This window comes from Penicillium maclennaniae (assembly GCF_028827695.1).
Source record: "Penicillium maclennaniae strain IBT 15551 chromosome Unknown utg000006l:1.0-2513246.0:1.0-2515036.0, whole genome shotgun sequence".
NCBI classification, from domain to species: Eukaryota; Fungi; Ascomycota; class Eurotiomycetes; order Eurotiales; family Aspergillaceae; genus Penicillium; species Penicillium maclennaniae.
In genome coordinates, this window is record NW_026623218.1 from 1,900,875 (window position 1) to 1,913,258 (window position 12,384).

The 12,384-nt window shown below is 50.5% G+C and overlaps 6 protein-coding genes across 6 annotated transcripts; 3 read left to right on the forward strand and 3 right to left on the reverse strand.

The window, feature by feature from the left end:
* Window positions 1-1,831: 1,831 nt before the first annotated feature.
* N7477_006982 (60S ribosomal eL33 domain-containing protein) lies at window positions 1,832-2,792 on the forward strand (the record flags this gene model as incomplete). The annotated part of the gene is made up of 5 exons (XM_056968645.1): window positions 1,832-2,018; window positions 2,126-2,135; window positions 2,311-2,364; window positions 2,421-2,563; window positions 2,622-2,792. Coding segments are annotated over 5 exons (492 nt in total), but the record flags the coding sequence as incomplete, so codon positions are not given.
* Window positions 2,793-5,077: 2,285 nt separating this feature from the next.
* Window positions 5,078-6,243, forward strand: N7477_006983 (DUF2406 domain-containing protein; the record flags this gene model as incomplete). The annotated part of the gene is made up of 5 exons (XM_056968646.1): window positions 5,078-5,264; window positions 5,360-5,437; window positions 5,514-5,636; window positions 5,697-5,747; window positions 5,801-6,243. The coding sequence occupies 5 exons, from the start codon at window positions 5,078-5,080 to the stop codon at window positions 6,241-6,243; spliced, it is 882 nt and encodes a 293-aa protein (XP_056821442.1).
* Window positions 6,244-6,728: 485 nt separating this feature from the next.
* N7477_006984 (DUF3602 domain-containing protein) lies at window positions 6,729-7,422 on the reverse strand (the record flags this gene model as incomplete). The annotated part of the gene is made up of 5 exons (XM_056968647.1): window positions 6,729-6,854; window positions 6,950-7,072; window positions 7,178-7,247; window positions 7,294-7,324; window positions 7,380-7,422. The coding sequence occupies 5 exons, from the start codon at window positions 7,420-7,422 to the stop codon at window positions 6,729-6,731; spliced, it is 393 nt and encodes a 130-aa protein (XP_056821443.1).
* A 704-nt stretch (window positions 7,423-8,126) lies between these two features.
* On the reverse strand, window positions 8,127-9,561 carry N7477_006985 (putative mitochondrial phosphate carrier protein; the record flags this gene model as incomplete). Its single annotated transcript, XM_056968648.1, has 6 exons — window positions 8,127-8,202; window positions 8,264-8,283; window positions 8,336-8,681; window positions 8,746-8,999; window positions 9,047-9,211; window positions 9,265-9,561. 6 exons carry the CDS (start codon window positions 9,559-9,561, stop codon window positions 8,127-8,129), a joined length of 1,158 nt encoding a protein of 385 aa, XP_056821444.1.
* A 1,354-nt stretch (window positions 9,562-10,915) lies between these two features.
* On the forward strand, window positions 10,916-11,510 carry N7477_006986 (putative cystathionine beta-synthase (beta-thionase); the record flags this gene model as incomplete). The annotated part of the gene is made up of 2 exons (XM_056968649.1): window positions 10,916-11,021; window positions 11,047-11,510. The coding sequence occupies 2 exons, from the start codon at window positions 10,916-10,918 to the stop codon at window positions 11,508-11,510; spliced, it is 570 nt and encodes a 189-aa protein (XP_056821445.1).
* Window positions 11,511-11,905: 395 nt separating this feature from the next.
* N7477_006987 (vacuolar ATPase assembly integral membrane protein VMA21) lies at window positions 11,906-12,343 on the reverse strand (the record flags this gene model as incomplete). Its single annotated transcript, XM_056968650.1, has 3 exons — window positions 11,906-12,042; window positions 12,102-12,193; window positions 12,252-12,343. The coding sequence occupies 3 exons, from the start codon at window positions 12,341-12,343 to the stop codon at window positions 11,906-11,908; spliced, it is 321 nt and encodes a 106-aa protein (XP_056821446.1).
* Window positions 12,344-12,384: the final 41 nt, after the last annotated feature.

A 12,384-nucleotide genomic window follows, 5' to 3' on the forward strand; every position in this document is an offset into this window, starting at 1 on the left:
TTCCGCAAATGCAGACAATGACTGGGAAAAAGGCGAGTAATGAATCGAGAGGAATCGGAAGATGGTTACGACACGCGCTCGATCGAAAGAGCCAGATTGAGTAGAGTTGATGGTGAAGTGAAGTGGTCGGCGCGCTTCCGCTGCCGGATGGGGGAAAAGTGATGTCAGAGACAAGGAGGGGACTCACCCAGCATTCTGACGCTCATCAGTCTGGTTAATACTGGCCATTTTGCAGCACAGACAGCTAACTTATACAAAACGGAATGGGGATAGAGTCTAGATGAGAGAAAGAAAGGAGAGAGAGGAGAAAGTTGTTGGGAGAGAGAAGAGTGCTAGTACCAGGTTCCGGCGGTGCAGGTACTTTTTAACGGGAGTCGCTCTCACAGCTTCAGTGGTGGGGCCTATTGGCGGGGGGGGTGGTTGGCTGGGTATTTTATGACTTCAGGGTATTATTACACTCTTCTTGCAATATGACGATTCAGCTTCTATTCTGGCCTCCTCTATATAGACTAGGCCTTTCCCCCTGGCTTATGATTTTTCATCCTCCCACGGGATTACAGCATCATTGTTAGTTTCCCTTAGCTCCGGTATAAGGTCATTTCAACCTTTTTTATATTTTTTATTCTATGGACTCGATCCACTCGGCTTCTAGAATTCCATATGTGACTCGTGAGCCTACGCTAATTATTATCATCTCCGGAGCGTTGTGTGCAACGTGAGTCAAACAGCTAAAGGTCATCTGATAAGCTGTACACGTATAGCCTTCACACAATGGAAACAGCCTGAATACAAGTGGAGTTACATGGCCATGACTCTGGCAATCAGCAAGGACAGGCCCAATGCCATCCAGAATGCGGTCAGCGACGCAGTGAGTGGAGTACCTCGTTTTGGCTGCGACGGTGATGTTACCGACAAGCCACCCTATTTTTGCAGGCTGTGAGACCGCTCCACCAAGTTTATTCCCCTCTACAACTTCGAGAGTAAAAAAACGTGGTAAGGTACGGTACCTTGATAAGCTGTTCCGGTGACCGAAATCGAGGAGGAGTGATCGGCACATTTGTCATCTCTCATACTAGACGGATTCTATTTTCCCGTACGCGCAGTAACTCCGGTTGAGGTTGATGACCGACTCGGGCCAAGTGCCGCCGGATTCGGACCATATTAACCGCGCTCTGCTCGACTGTTGCACTGTGCTAGACTTAACTCGGCTGGACCTTCAATCGTAATCTATCAGGATTGTAGCTGCTCTCTACGCAGAGCTCTACCGAAAACAACCCACCTAGGGCTCACACGAGAGGCAGTCCGCATATCTTCTTGAGCTACAAAGTAGAAGGCGATCCCGGCAGCCGGGATGGTGGGGCATGATGGGGATCTTTGGGTTTCCCAATCAGTACCGTCGGTCTACGTTACACCGGATTGACTTCCGAGCGTCTCGTGGAACTGCATGTACAAGAATTGAGATATTGGAGAAGTTGGTTGCAGATATACAGACTGGGCATAAACCATCAACATCTATAGAATTGCCTAGGCACGCGGCAATTCTTAGTTTTAAGAACGACATGAGCGGCGATAGGATCTACGGATGAGGTGTCTACGGGTGAGGTCATCGTGAAGTTTTGTCAGCTAGTGGCTCCAGACCTGAACAAGCCGTTTCGGACCACTGTCCACCGGCTGGCAGAAACTGGGTGAGATTGGGCGGTCAGTTGGATGACGTGATCGAATGGGCACGTGATCTTGAATTGACGCCTGAGGCATGAGTACCGGATAATTGTGATTCTCTGGGGTTAGGGCAATGACCTCGCTTACTCGCTAGCCACCCGATCGGGGTTAGGGCGAGTCGCCGCCCAACACACCTCGTAAATTGATTGTGCGCTCGACTCTATCGAAGCGACGACAACTACGACAACCGGGAACGACTATCTCTGCGGGTCATTCCTTCGACTTTCTTTCCTTGCCCGCTCCTCAGAGAAACGCCGTCACAATGCCTTCGGAACAAGGTCACCGCCGTGAGTCGCCCTGTTGAAACTACAGTATCCGATGCGAAGGGATCAAATGGAATCGAAGCGCATCGGATACCATCAGCCCAAATGGAATTTTTTTTGCTAATGAATCTCTCTTGCTCTAGTCTACGTCAAGTAAGTCACTACCACTCGTCCGTTATCTCGCACACACGCCATTCATCGAAACTGTACTGGGATCATATCGAGGAGGAAATTTGGGATCGATCATCCACCATCTCTCACACACGCGCACATACACGCCCACAACACCGAATACGAGAACAGACGATTAACATGGGTTTTTTCACAGGGGACGTCACCTTAGCTACCAGCGTAGCAAGCACAACACCAACCCCAACACCAGGTACGAGTCACCTGCGCACACACAAACTGAAGAATGGAATCTGATAAGCGATATAGTCTGGTCAAGATTGAGGGTGTTGATGACTCCAAGGCTGCTTCCTTCTACCTCGGAAAGAAGGTCGCTTTCGTCTACCGGGCCAAGCGTGAGGTCCGTGGCTCCAACATCCGGGTGATCTGGGGCAAGGTCACCCGCCCTCACGGTACGTCGAAGTCAAGCTATCCGACCACACAAACACTCAATTCTAACCCTCTACATAGGCAACTCCGGTGTTGTTCGCGCCAAGTTCCGCACCAACCTCCCCCCCAAGACCTTCGGTGCCACCGTCCGCGTCATGCTCTACCCCTCCAACATCTAAATGGCGCTTTGTATCTAGTGGGCGATGATTCCCCTTCTTCGCGCAGACGGTCGGCCAGGCAAGGAAAAGTCGACGGAACGAGCCGAATGTTGATTCGAGGTGATGGAGTTGGCGGTTTGATAACGAGTTTATTCGTGGGAGAAGGCAGGGCCATAAAATTCCAGCCCTACGAATGAAAAAAAACCAAAACTTTTTTACACGTTCACTTTGTGCCGCCCACGATTTCCAACGAGCTTAATTGTCTCTTTTTTTGTGACTGGCGTCATCTTCTTTCTCCCACCGTGTATCTGACGCTCTTACACACCAAATTCCATACCATTTTCAACAGTCCGGTCCTCTGGAGTGCTGTTTCCCCGCCGAGCCTTCTGTCTTTATTATAGAAGAATTGCATTTACTTGCTTTGGCTACTCCCACCAGGCATGTTCTTCGAATCCACATCTCCCATCGCGACGACCGTTGGTGTACCACGACTTCCCACGTTTGCTGGATGATTGCCACGCTTCCCCCATCATGACGCGCAGAACCACCGAGACAGCCATTGTAGGTACCATTGTAGCAGGCTGTTCTGGACCATCGTATCATGTGGTCCCGAGGTATAATGCGCGGAGACCGGCACTGGGCCAGCTCGACGGCCCTGGAGTGGGTCAAGTCAACGTGTATCTGTATCAGATCGAAGCTTATCGTAAAACATGACGCCCGAGTCCTCAGGTGTCACATTCAAATAGAGCATCAGTGTGGTCCGGGTAAATATTCTGTAATCCATAGTCGAATATCTTTTATCTTTCTCCCCTGCTAGCAATCAGCTCCAGCATCTTCCACCTGAGCAGCGAATTCTACCCAACCGGTCACATCTGACATACGACCTGATGTATCTGCAACAGTGCAATCATGGCTCCATGGAGTGTCGAGTTTACACGTGCCGCGGCTAAGTTGAATGATAGCTGCTGCCTAGCTGCTCAGAAGAAAATCGGGGCCGCTGCAGATCGCACTCATCCGGCGAGCCACCGATCACAACTATCACGGCATCATGGAATCATCATGCTCGTGATTGGCTGAGCTGGAAAATTGACTCGTGGCATATGTAGATCATGAATAGCTCACGAAGCTGCGAGGGTGCAGACCTGGATGGAAGGACTCTAAGAATCGGGATCGGCAATCACGGATCAACAGGATTTATGCGCCAATGCAGCTAGAGATCGGAACCTGCAATCAGGGACAGCAGGAAAAGCTGGGATAGCAAGGATAGCTGGGAAGCCGCAGATCCGAGGCCGAATTTGTTCTCCGTGATCCGTGTAAAAATTACCAGCCAATTGGAAGACCACGGCTACTTGGCATCACGCGCTGTGCCAGGGAAAAGACAAAACAAGTCTGAATCGGAGCGGATGTTGAGGCTTTATTATTGACCGAGAATTAAGAAATGACACAATGTATCTAGTGAGTCAAGATCGGGAATCTGGGGTGTGCGTGGCCGAGGTTAGAAGCCAGGACCAGGACCAGCCCTATATGGCCCAGGGTCTCTTGACACTATGGCCAAGCAAATTCCATGATTTTGGTCACTGAATTTTCATTTTTCATCCGTGAACTTAATTCGGGTTGGCTATTAATACTCTGGGGTCACGCTAAGCGGAAGAACACCACCAATCGCCGAGGCCAACATCTGCTGTTCCACGGGTCGCCTCTTCGTGCCTGGTTTTTCTGTGCGACTCTTTCCATGAGCGAGGGATTGTCTGGCCAGGACAGCCAGGACAATTACACAGATTGTGACAGTAGTTCATGGCAGGTAGATGGAGATAGAATGGAAGAGAATAGAAGTAGGGAACTGCATATATGATCCACTGGGGATCCGGCGAAGCCTATACAAAGCCCAGCGCCACAGTGTACACGCCAGGACCCAGCTCGGACTCCGTAAGCGTTGCGTGGCTTGTGTCGTCAACTGCAAATTCTATCCCCAGACCCCATTCATCTCTTTTATTTAAAGAGATCGCTTGCGCCGCGCCATCTGGCCCTGGTTCCATCCATTAACGGCGCTCCACCACCTTAAAAGCCCTCGGTCACCGCCATCCACCCCGTCACCGGTCGTTCACCGTGAATCAACATTTCAACGCCCGCATCACATTACAGGCAATTTACAGCGGGTCCGCAAGTGCTATCACAACGTCTCTGGTGTCTCACAATTAGACAGAAGGACCCTCCGAGTCTTCTCCCGGGCCTACACTGGTGCTGCGATCGTCTTGGCAGTGCCCACCTTTCAATCCGTCGCTCCACAACGGCGGCCATAGCTCGAAGCAGATCCCAGCCCTTTTACTATCAGCTGCCTTGAATCTCGGACGCTAAAAGTCGGAAACCCGCCCCTAAAAAATGGCTGATTCCCAAGTCAGTCAACCTCCCCGACGGAGTCGTGGCTTCAGTGTGAAATCTGAAAAGTCTCACAAGTCGGGCAACTCGGGTCACAAATCGCAACTGTCAGAATCCTCCGAGGAAAAGCACCGGCGCAATCTACAAACCAAGGCCGATCCCACTGTCGCCATGAACGAGCTGCAGCCTAGTATGTTTTGCTTCCCTCTTTCTCCCAGTTCACAGGCCGCGCGGTCGCATCCCCGCATCTCTTTTGAATCATAACATGGACTAACGCCCTACAAGTGGCCGTCGCCCTGGAAAAGTCAAATTTGGGCTCTCTTCGTGAAATGGAACACAAGGATCAATTCGGCAACGTTATCAGTGCGTGATCTCCAAAGCATCCTTGTTTCCCGTTCTCCACTTGTTTTTTTTTGCTGACACCCTTACTCTTGTACAGCCGATCCCGACTGGTCAAACCCAACCCGACCTCGCTTTGAGCGACCGCTCGATACTATCAAATCATTTGAAGCTGCCATCTACGGTACCTACAACAGTAATCGCCATTCTTACATCAAAACCGGTTCGTTGGGACATCTCCACACCTCTCCACTCTAGATCACACCATTCTAACCAGCAATAGATGAGGCCGCCTCACAAATGGGCGACCACAGCCGCCGCACAAGTTATCAAGGTAAATTTACATTCCTCCATCTCTCTCTCCTTGGATGATCTTAACGAATGTAGGACAAAATGGCCATTCGAACCGCGGATACGACCAAAACGCCAACTACAGTCGCACCGGCCCCTCACGCCCAGACAGCGTAACTGACAACTACGGTCAAGAGAACCAGAACCCATACCAGAATCGCCGCCAACGACAGCCTCGACGCACAGATAGTGATCAAGCTGGTTACAATGGTTATCAATCCAAAGACCCTTACGGTCAAGGCAACGAACCCAATTCCGTGAACAACTCCATGGATCAATTGTCGCAGTATGCTCAGCAGCAGCGCGCCGATGGGGGTTATAATGGTCAATCTTCGATGGGTAACTCGTGGGGTCCTACGCAGCAGGCACAGGGACAAGGACCGCCAGTCATGCGCATGACGAAGACTGCCAATACCGCGATTGTGGCGCCTCCCGAGAAGACGAAGGGCTGGTTCAAGAGACGATTTAGCAAGCAGTAGGCTTACCTGACTGGAGGCCTCAATCTGGGCTTTGGATCTGAAAGGTGTATTATCATTTCCCCCCCCCCCTCGGCGTTTTTGCATTTTGTTTTTCCTGCTCATCTCATGTTTGGGGTCGCTGCACATGCTTTATGAGGTCACGATACATGATTTAATGGGTTATGGGGACTCGGCGTGTTCATTCCAGGGTTTCATTACGCTTCAATTTTGCTTCAATCTACTTTCGCTTTTCCTTACTCTACTCGTTGATAGCTTTCGACTGGACACGCAACTCACATCCACATCTCTCGTCCTCGAGTATATTACGGATCTTTCAGTCGGAGTCTGAGCACATGAACTCTCATCTGAATTTCGAATTATCGTCCTCATCAACAAAAAGCAAAGCAAAATTGGAATTCACAGGACCGTATCAGAAGCAGAGTCAACAAAAAGAACTCTCTAGCCATCAACATAACCATCACTATCAAGTTGGGAATCTGGAATTCCTACTTGTGTCCCAGAATCTTATGCTTCAACTTATCAGCCAACCCCTCATGCGCCACATGCTTCCTTCTATCCTCCTTCTCCTTCTGCGCCGCCTCATCAAGATGAACATTTCCCTGTCCGCCGCGCTAAATCGAAAGAAAATCAGTCCCGTCCAAGCATCCAAGTATATCATATCAAGATAGTGAGATATTAAAATAGCAGAAATTCAGAATCCACTTACCCCAACATGATAATTTTCATCACTAGAGTTCCGCACCGCGAGTTCGGGAATCATCTCCGAGTCATGCGGGACTTTGGAGGTTGGGCGCACGCGTGGGGATCCGATGTTTCCGACACCGCCGCGCTATACCCTGTGTTAGCTGGGGGCGCATCCTTTCGTTTGGGGGGGATTATCACTGTCGCTGGAATTGCGTATAGTCATGGAGAGGGGTAAGGTCAGGACACGTACACCGGCAGAGTAAGCGCCATCACCTTGATCACCGTAGACGCCTTCGCGGACGATTTCGCCGTCGACGTATCTGGGTACTGTTAATATGCGACTGTGTTGGAAGGAAGACCACGTACTCGGTGGTATCGTGGCCGATGTTTCCCTGGCCTGTGATTGTTAACTTGGATGTTTTTACTGTTAATTCTGTGAGGGAGAGCATTACCTCCGCGGCCGTGCGAGACCATGGGATGTTCGTTCTCGGTCATCGTTGAGATAGTGTTTGTGGATTTGGAAGACTGTCGGAGAATTTGTGAGCAAGGGTGAGATGGAGGGGGGATTTCCTTATCGCGATGAACTGCGGGACCTGAGCCAGGTGGTGGGACCGCGATAAGATGCAGGTACAGGGGAATTACGTCGGGTTGCGGTGGCTGGGAGGAGGAGGGCTTGACCTGGGTGGTTTTGGAAGGGTGAATTGGTTTTTGGAAATGGGTTAGGAACTCAGGTAGGGTGAAGGAAATTAAGAAAGATTGTGAGGAGGATTCCCCGGGTTAAGCGCGGGTCCTGGATCTCCCCATTGACGGCCTGAGGCTGTCGTCTAAGGGTTGACGATTTCTGGTGCCAAGAGTTAACCTTGGACTGATAATCCGAATGTTCTCTGCTTGTCGTGCCAGTCCACAGCTCGAAGTGTTCTTTTACTATCTCTATACTGGTGGCGTCGGGTGATAAGATAAGGTGCGGGGATTGGTCGGAGCCGTGACTAAAATGCTTGGACTGATAGCGAGCTTGGCGCCAGACTATTGCATAGAAAAAGGTGATGGAATACAAATGTCATTGAGTAAGGAGCAATCACTAGACATTCTTGAGAAATTCATCGGAATGACAGACCGAGTAACTTTCACAAATTTGAACGGCGCAGATCCCGAGCTCTGGTAAGTGAGAGATCGAGGGCTGGGGATATCTCGTAGTGAACCTACTGTACCTTTTTCTTGTCCTCGGCGGATCCACCAGTGGTGGGCAAGCCCATAAAGATCTTGAAAGAGTCGTAGCTGTAAAGCACCGGTCAGTATAGCCAGAATGATATGTGGAGAGGAACTAGTGGTGCCGTACATCATCCACTGCAGACCAGTCTAAAGCATCGTTAGCTTCAGTTGCGTCTTCTCTAGAACTGTAATCACTCACCAAGGTTCCGACCATGACAATACGGACGGGCAGTCCGTTCCACAGTCCCCGGAATCCGATGTCTCCATAGATGCGGTTCATGGCGGCGCCAAATGCCTCGCCAGCCTGGCGATTGGCATTGAGCTTGCTGACCATCACATCGGCTGGGTGCGACACCACAGCACACAAGATACCAGCCAGGTATCCAGCGGTGAACGCAACTGCAGTCTGGGCACCCTTGTTATAGTCTGACTTCTTTCCCGGCAGCCTGTTATAGATCATCTCGACGATCGTCTCAAACGAGGCAAACTTCATCATGGTGTAGGGGATCTGGCGGCCCCAGAGTGGGTACAAACCCTTATACAAGCTGTGGGGACCAGTCAGTATTTCTGGACTTGAGCCTTATTCCGAGGATCTGCAGATCGATTTACCCGGACACGCCCTCCTTGGCGACCACAGAAGAGATACCACTGAAAGTGCCCTTGACTTCGGGTGGGATGGTCGTCTGCATGCGCACCTTGACCGACTCGAAGGGGCACAAAGCTACGTCAGCGATGAATTCAGCCGAGGCACTGGCAGTCAGGTAGATGGAGGTCTTCCATTTGATGGCATTCTCCTGGCCGACGAGGTCACTGTAGAATTTCTTGAAGAACTCGTAGCCGCCGTACTTGAATGCTCCTTGGGCCTGGTCTGTGTCAGCGGGTGTTCAACGTTGATCCGTGCTTGACCTACACTGTAGCCGAAGAATGTGGGGCCCCAACCGGTGAACACTCCACGAAGACCCTCAACAGAACGAATTGTGGAGAACGCCTGCAGGTTGCTGCGGTAGAGGTTCGGGTCAACCTGGCGACGGCATTTAATCAGATCGAGAGGAGTGACCGCAGTGTGAGTCAGGCCCTGTGATCGATTGTGAGGAGGTATCGCATTTCGAAGTATATATTGCGACATACGCAGGCCATCATACCACCGAAAATGCAAGCTGCATAATACTTGGGTGTCCAGGGCTCGATCTTGCCCGTCTTGCTCTGAGCGGTCTCGCTCGCCATATCGAATTCTCGCGATGCCTCCTTGGCAAATACATCTGCTTTGTGCTTTGCGTCGTCAATAACACTCCAAGCGGGGAAAGGCGCGGGTCTTCGGGCCTGGGGCGTCAAGTTGGCTTGCTGCTCCGAGGAAGACTGCGGCCCCAGGCCACCCAGAGGATGACGGGAAGCGATTGCCGCGAGGACAGAGTCCGTGGGAATCATGTTGCTCTGTCTACTTTTCGTTAGTGTACAGGTGTGGGTACGTTAGAGTGGAGCTCGTCTGAAAGCAGTGATGCGGGATCGACGGATGTTCCAGAGTTAAGAGTGCCTGAAAACACAGTTGACCTCGATCGCGCACCTCGAGGCAGGGTCTCCGCATTACGTCATGTCTCGGGGAGAGGGAACTTCATTCCATCTAATTGGGGTTGTCTATGCACTTTGGATGTCCTCATCATTTTTTGTTGGCTGCCTTACACTGTGAAGAAAAGTCTGGAATGGCAGGCTGCCGATCAGACATTGAGCTCCAAATTTCATATAGCAACCAGAAATCTAACGCAACAAGGGGTAGATGAATGAACGATATATCATCCGACTAGCGAGCTAGTTTCGATGTGCTGAAACGACCCGGACTTAACTTTCCTGGCGAAGTATAAGTGATGATTAACGAGGTATTAGAAAGGAACAATATATGTCTAGCAAGCACATGGGACAGCTGGTATCATTTCCTAGGAAGAAGTTGAGAAGGGAACAGAGAAAAAGGTTCTCTGGCTCCCGAAGATCACCACTTTGGTCAATCTGTAGAACTGTAATACACTAGTGTATGACCGTAAAGCAAAACAACTAGGCAATAAATGCGTTCTGGTAACCTGAATTCAGCCACTTTCAAATCCACTCCCGTAGCTCTTCAGTTTGTCGGTCATTCGATTCCTCTTAATTTGACGCCGTTCAGGAAGAACCAGGCATCTCTTTACCTTCTCAAAAGTATGGTACCTCTCCAGAACGTGGGAGACGGAGCGCATTGGCAATTTCGCCGGCTGGGAACTGTCTGTACATGTTTCGAGTCAGATTCCTGAAGCCAATTTGCAATTAAGATTCACGCGGGATCCAGGAATATTCATTTTTGAGGACGAGGGCAATGATTTTGTTAACAGAACAGTCGCGGGCCCAGAAAGTAACATTCGTCTTCAGAGCCTCACAAAGGAGATTGTTTGTGAAGGTCGTAAGTAGGAAGAAATGATTCCTGAGATGATCATAGTAATTGCAACTGCAGACTTTTGAATTGTGCTCAATGAAACTACTGCTCTTGCGATTTTTTAGTGACGTATGGAGACGTGTCTTGGCGCGGGAAAAAGACGAGCGCCGAATCCGAGCAAAAACTACAATTCTGCGACACTGCCAATTCCTAATACACATTGCGTGCTCCTAGCTCTCTCTGCCGCGGGAAACGTGATATAGGCCCCTTTTCTTTCATCGAATACACCCTCCGCTTCTGGTGGCCGCTCCCTGCCCCGCCGTTTGCACCTCAGAGCCCCCCCTCCCTTCAACCTGCAACACACACTCGAGTGTCACAGCTACAATGACATCCTACATGACTGGCAGCGATGCCTACGCTCGCGAGAATGCCACATCATATGGCTCCAATGCGGCTTCTTCGACCGCTTGGGCCGACAAAATACCGTGGGGTGAGTCAATGCCTACCTTGACCAGCTCCGAATTACAGACTCATCTATCTGCAGGCTACTATTGAAGATCTTGACCCTCCGCCGGCCCTGTCAGTCTCTCCCGATGATTCCATCTCCTCCGCCCTCATGACTGCCTACGAGCGCGACTACACCCACCTCACCGTCATCTCCGCCACTAAGCGGTCCCTCCTCGGCTACTTGAGCATTCCTCGTCTGAAGGAGCTCCTTCACAGTGGCGAGGTCAAAGAGACAGACACTGTCGCCTCGGCGATGCAGCGCTTCAATCGGAAGCGCGGCATCTACCAGGTCATCACAATGGAGACGCCATTGGAGGAGCTGGAACAATTCTTCGAGAGCGAGACAGGTCCCAACGGCGACAAGCGCGAGAAGCAGCAATTCGCAGTGGTCACGGACGTAACGCGGAAGTTCGTGCTCGGGGTTGCTACCAAGGCGGACCTGGAGGAGTTCGTGAAGCGCAGACCGACTTAATTGAATTTCAATATTGGCACTAAGCTGGCTGCAAGCATCTCGGCGCCCCATCTATTGGATGTGGGCATGAGGCGTAATAATTCTTACCGGGAATGCGGTTTTTTTCAACATGGACATGGCATTTTAACATTTGTCAAATGGAGTGCGAGATTGACTGAGAAGCCGAGAGACCTGGGAGACCAGGCATGCGGAACTTTGACTTATGATATCCAATGACAATCAATGACTCTTTGGTAATCTTCAAGGAGTGCTTCTGCAAACCGTGATCGCGCCCATGGCAGCAGAATGATTTCCGAAAACCGATATCTCAAGCAGACTCCTCGTAACGCCAAAAATAATACATTTTGTTCAATTCGAACTGGTGTTTTAAAACTTCAGATTCAAAGACAAGAAAGCTATTGTGCTTTCTTCAACTTGGACTTTTCTGCTTCTTCCCTGTCACCTTGGTCTTCCTTCCAGGCCACGTAGATGTAAGCGAATAAGACCACGTTGGCCATAATCGCTGCAGTGATACCAGAGTAAGTCGCATTTCCTGATCAATAGTTAATCTTTCCGCGAACTTTTTCCCTGCAGAAGCGGATGCTGTCTTACCTGCGAAGATGGTCTTCACTGTCAGAAAATACATCCCAATCGGCAGGAAGGCCATGGCGGCCGTGAAGCCAAGCAACTTGAACACGACATCTCTGTGCAGGTCTTCGTTAGAACAGCGTCCTTGATAATTTCGACATGATGTCCACGTACGACGGAACAGCAGGTGTCACGTCCGAGTCACTGGTTGTGGACTTGGCTCCAACATCGGCGTAGGTCTGTCCATGAGGCCGACGGGCAGACATGATGAATGTCGTAAGATTGAAAAGGCTAAACTACCTCTGAA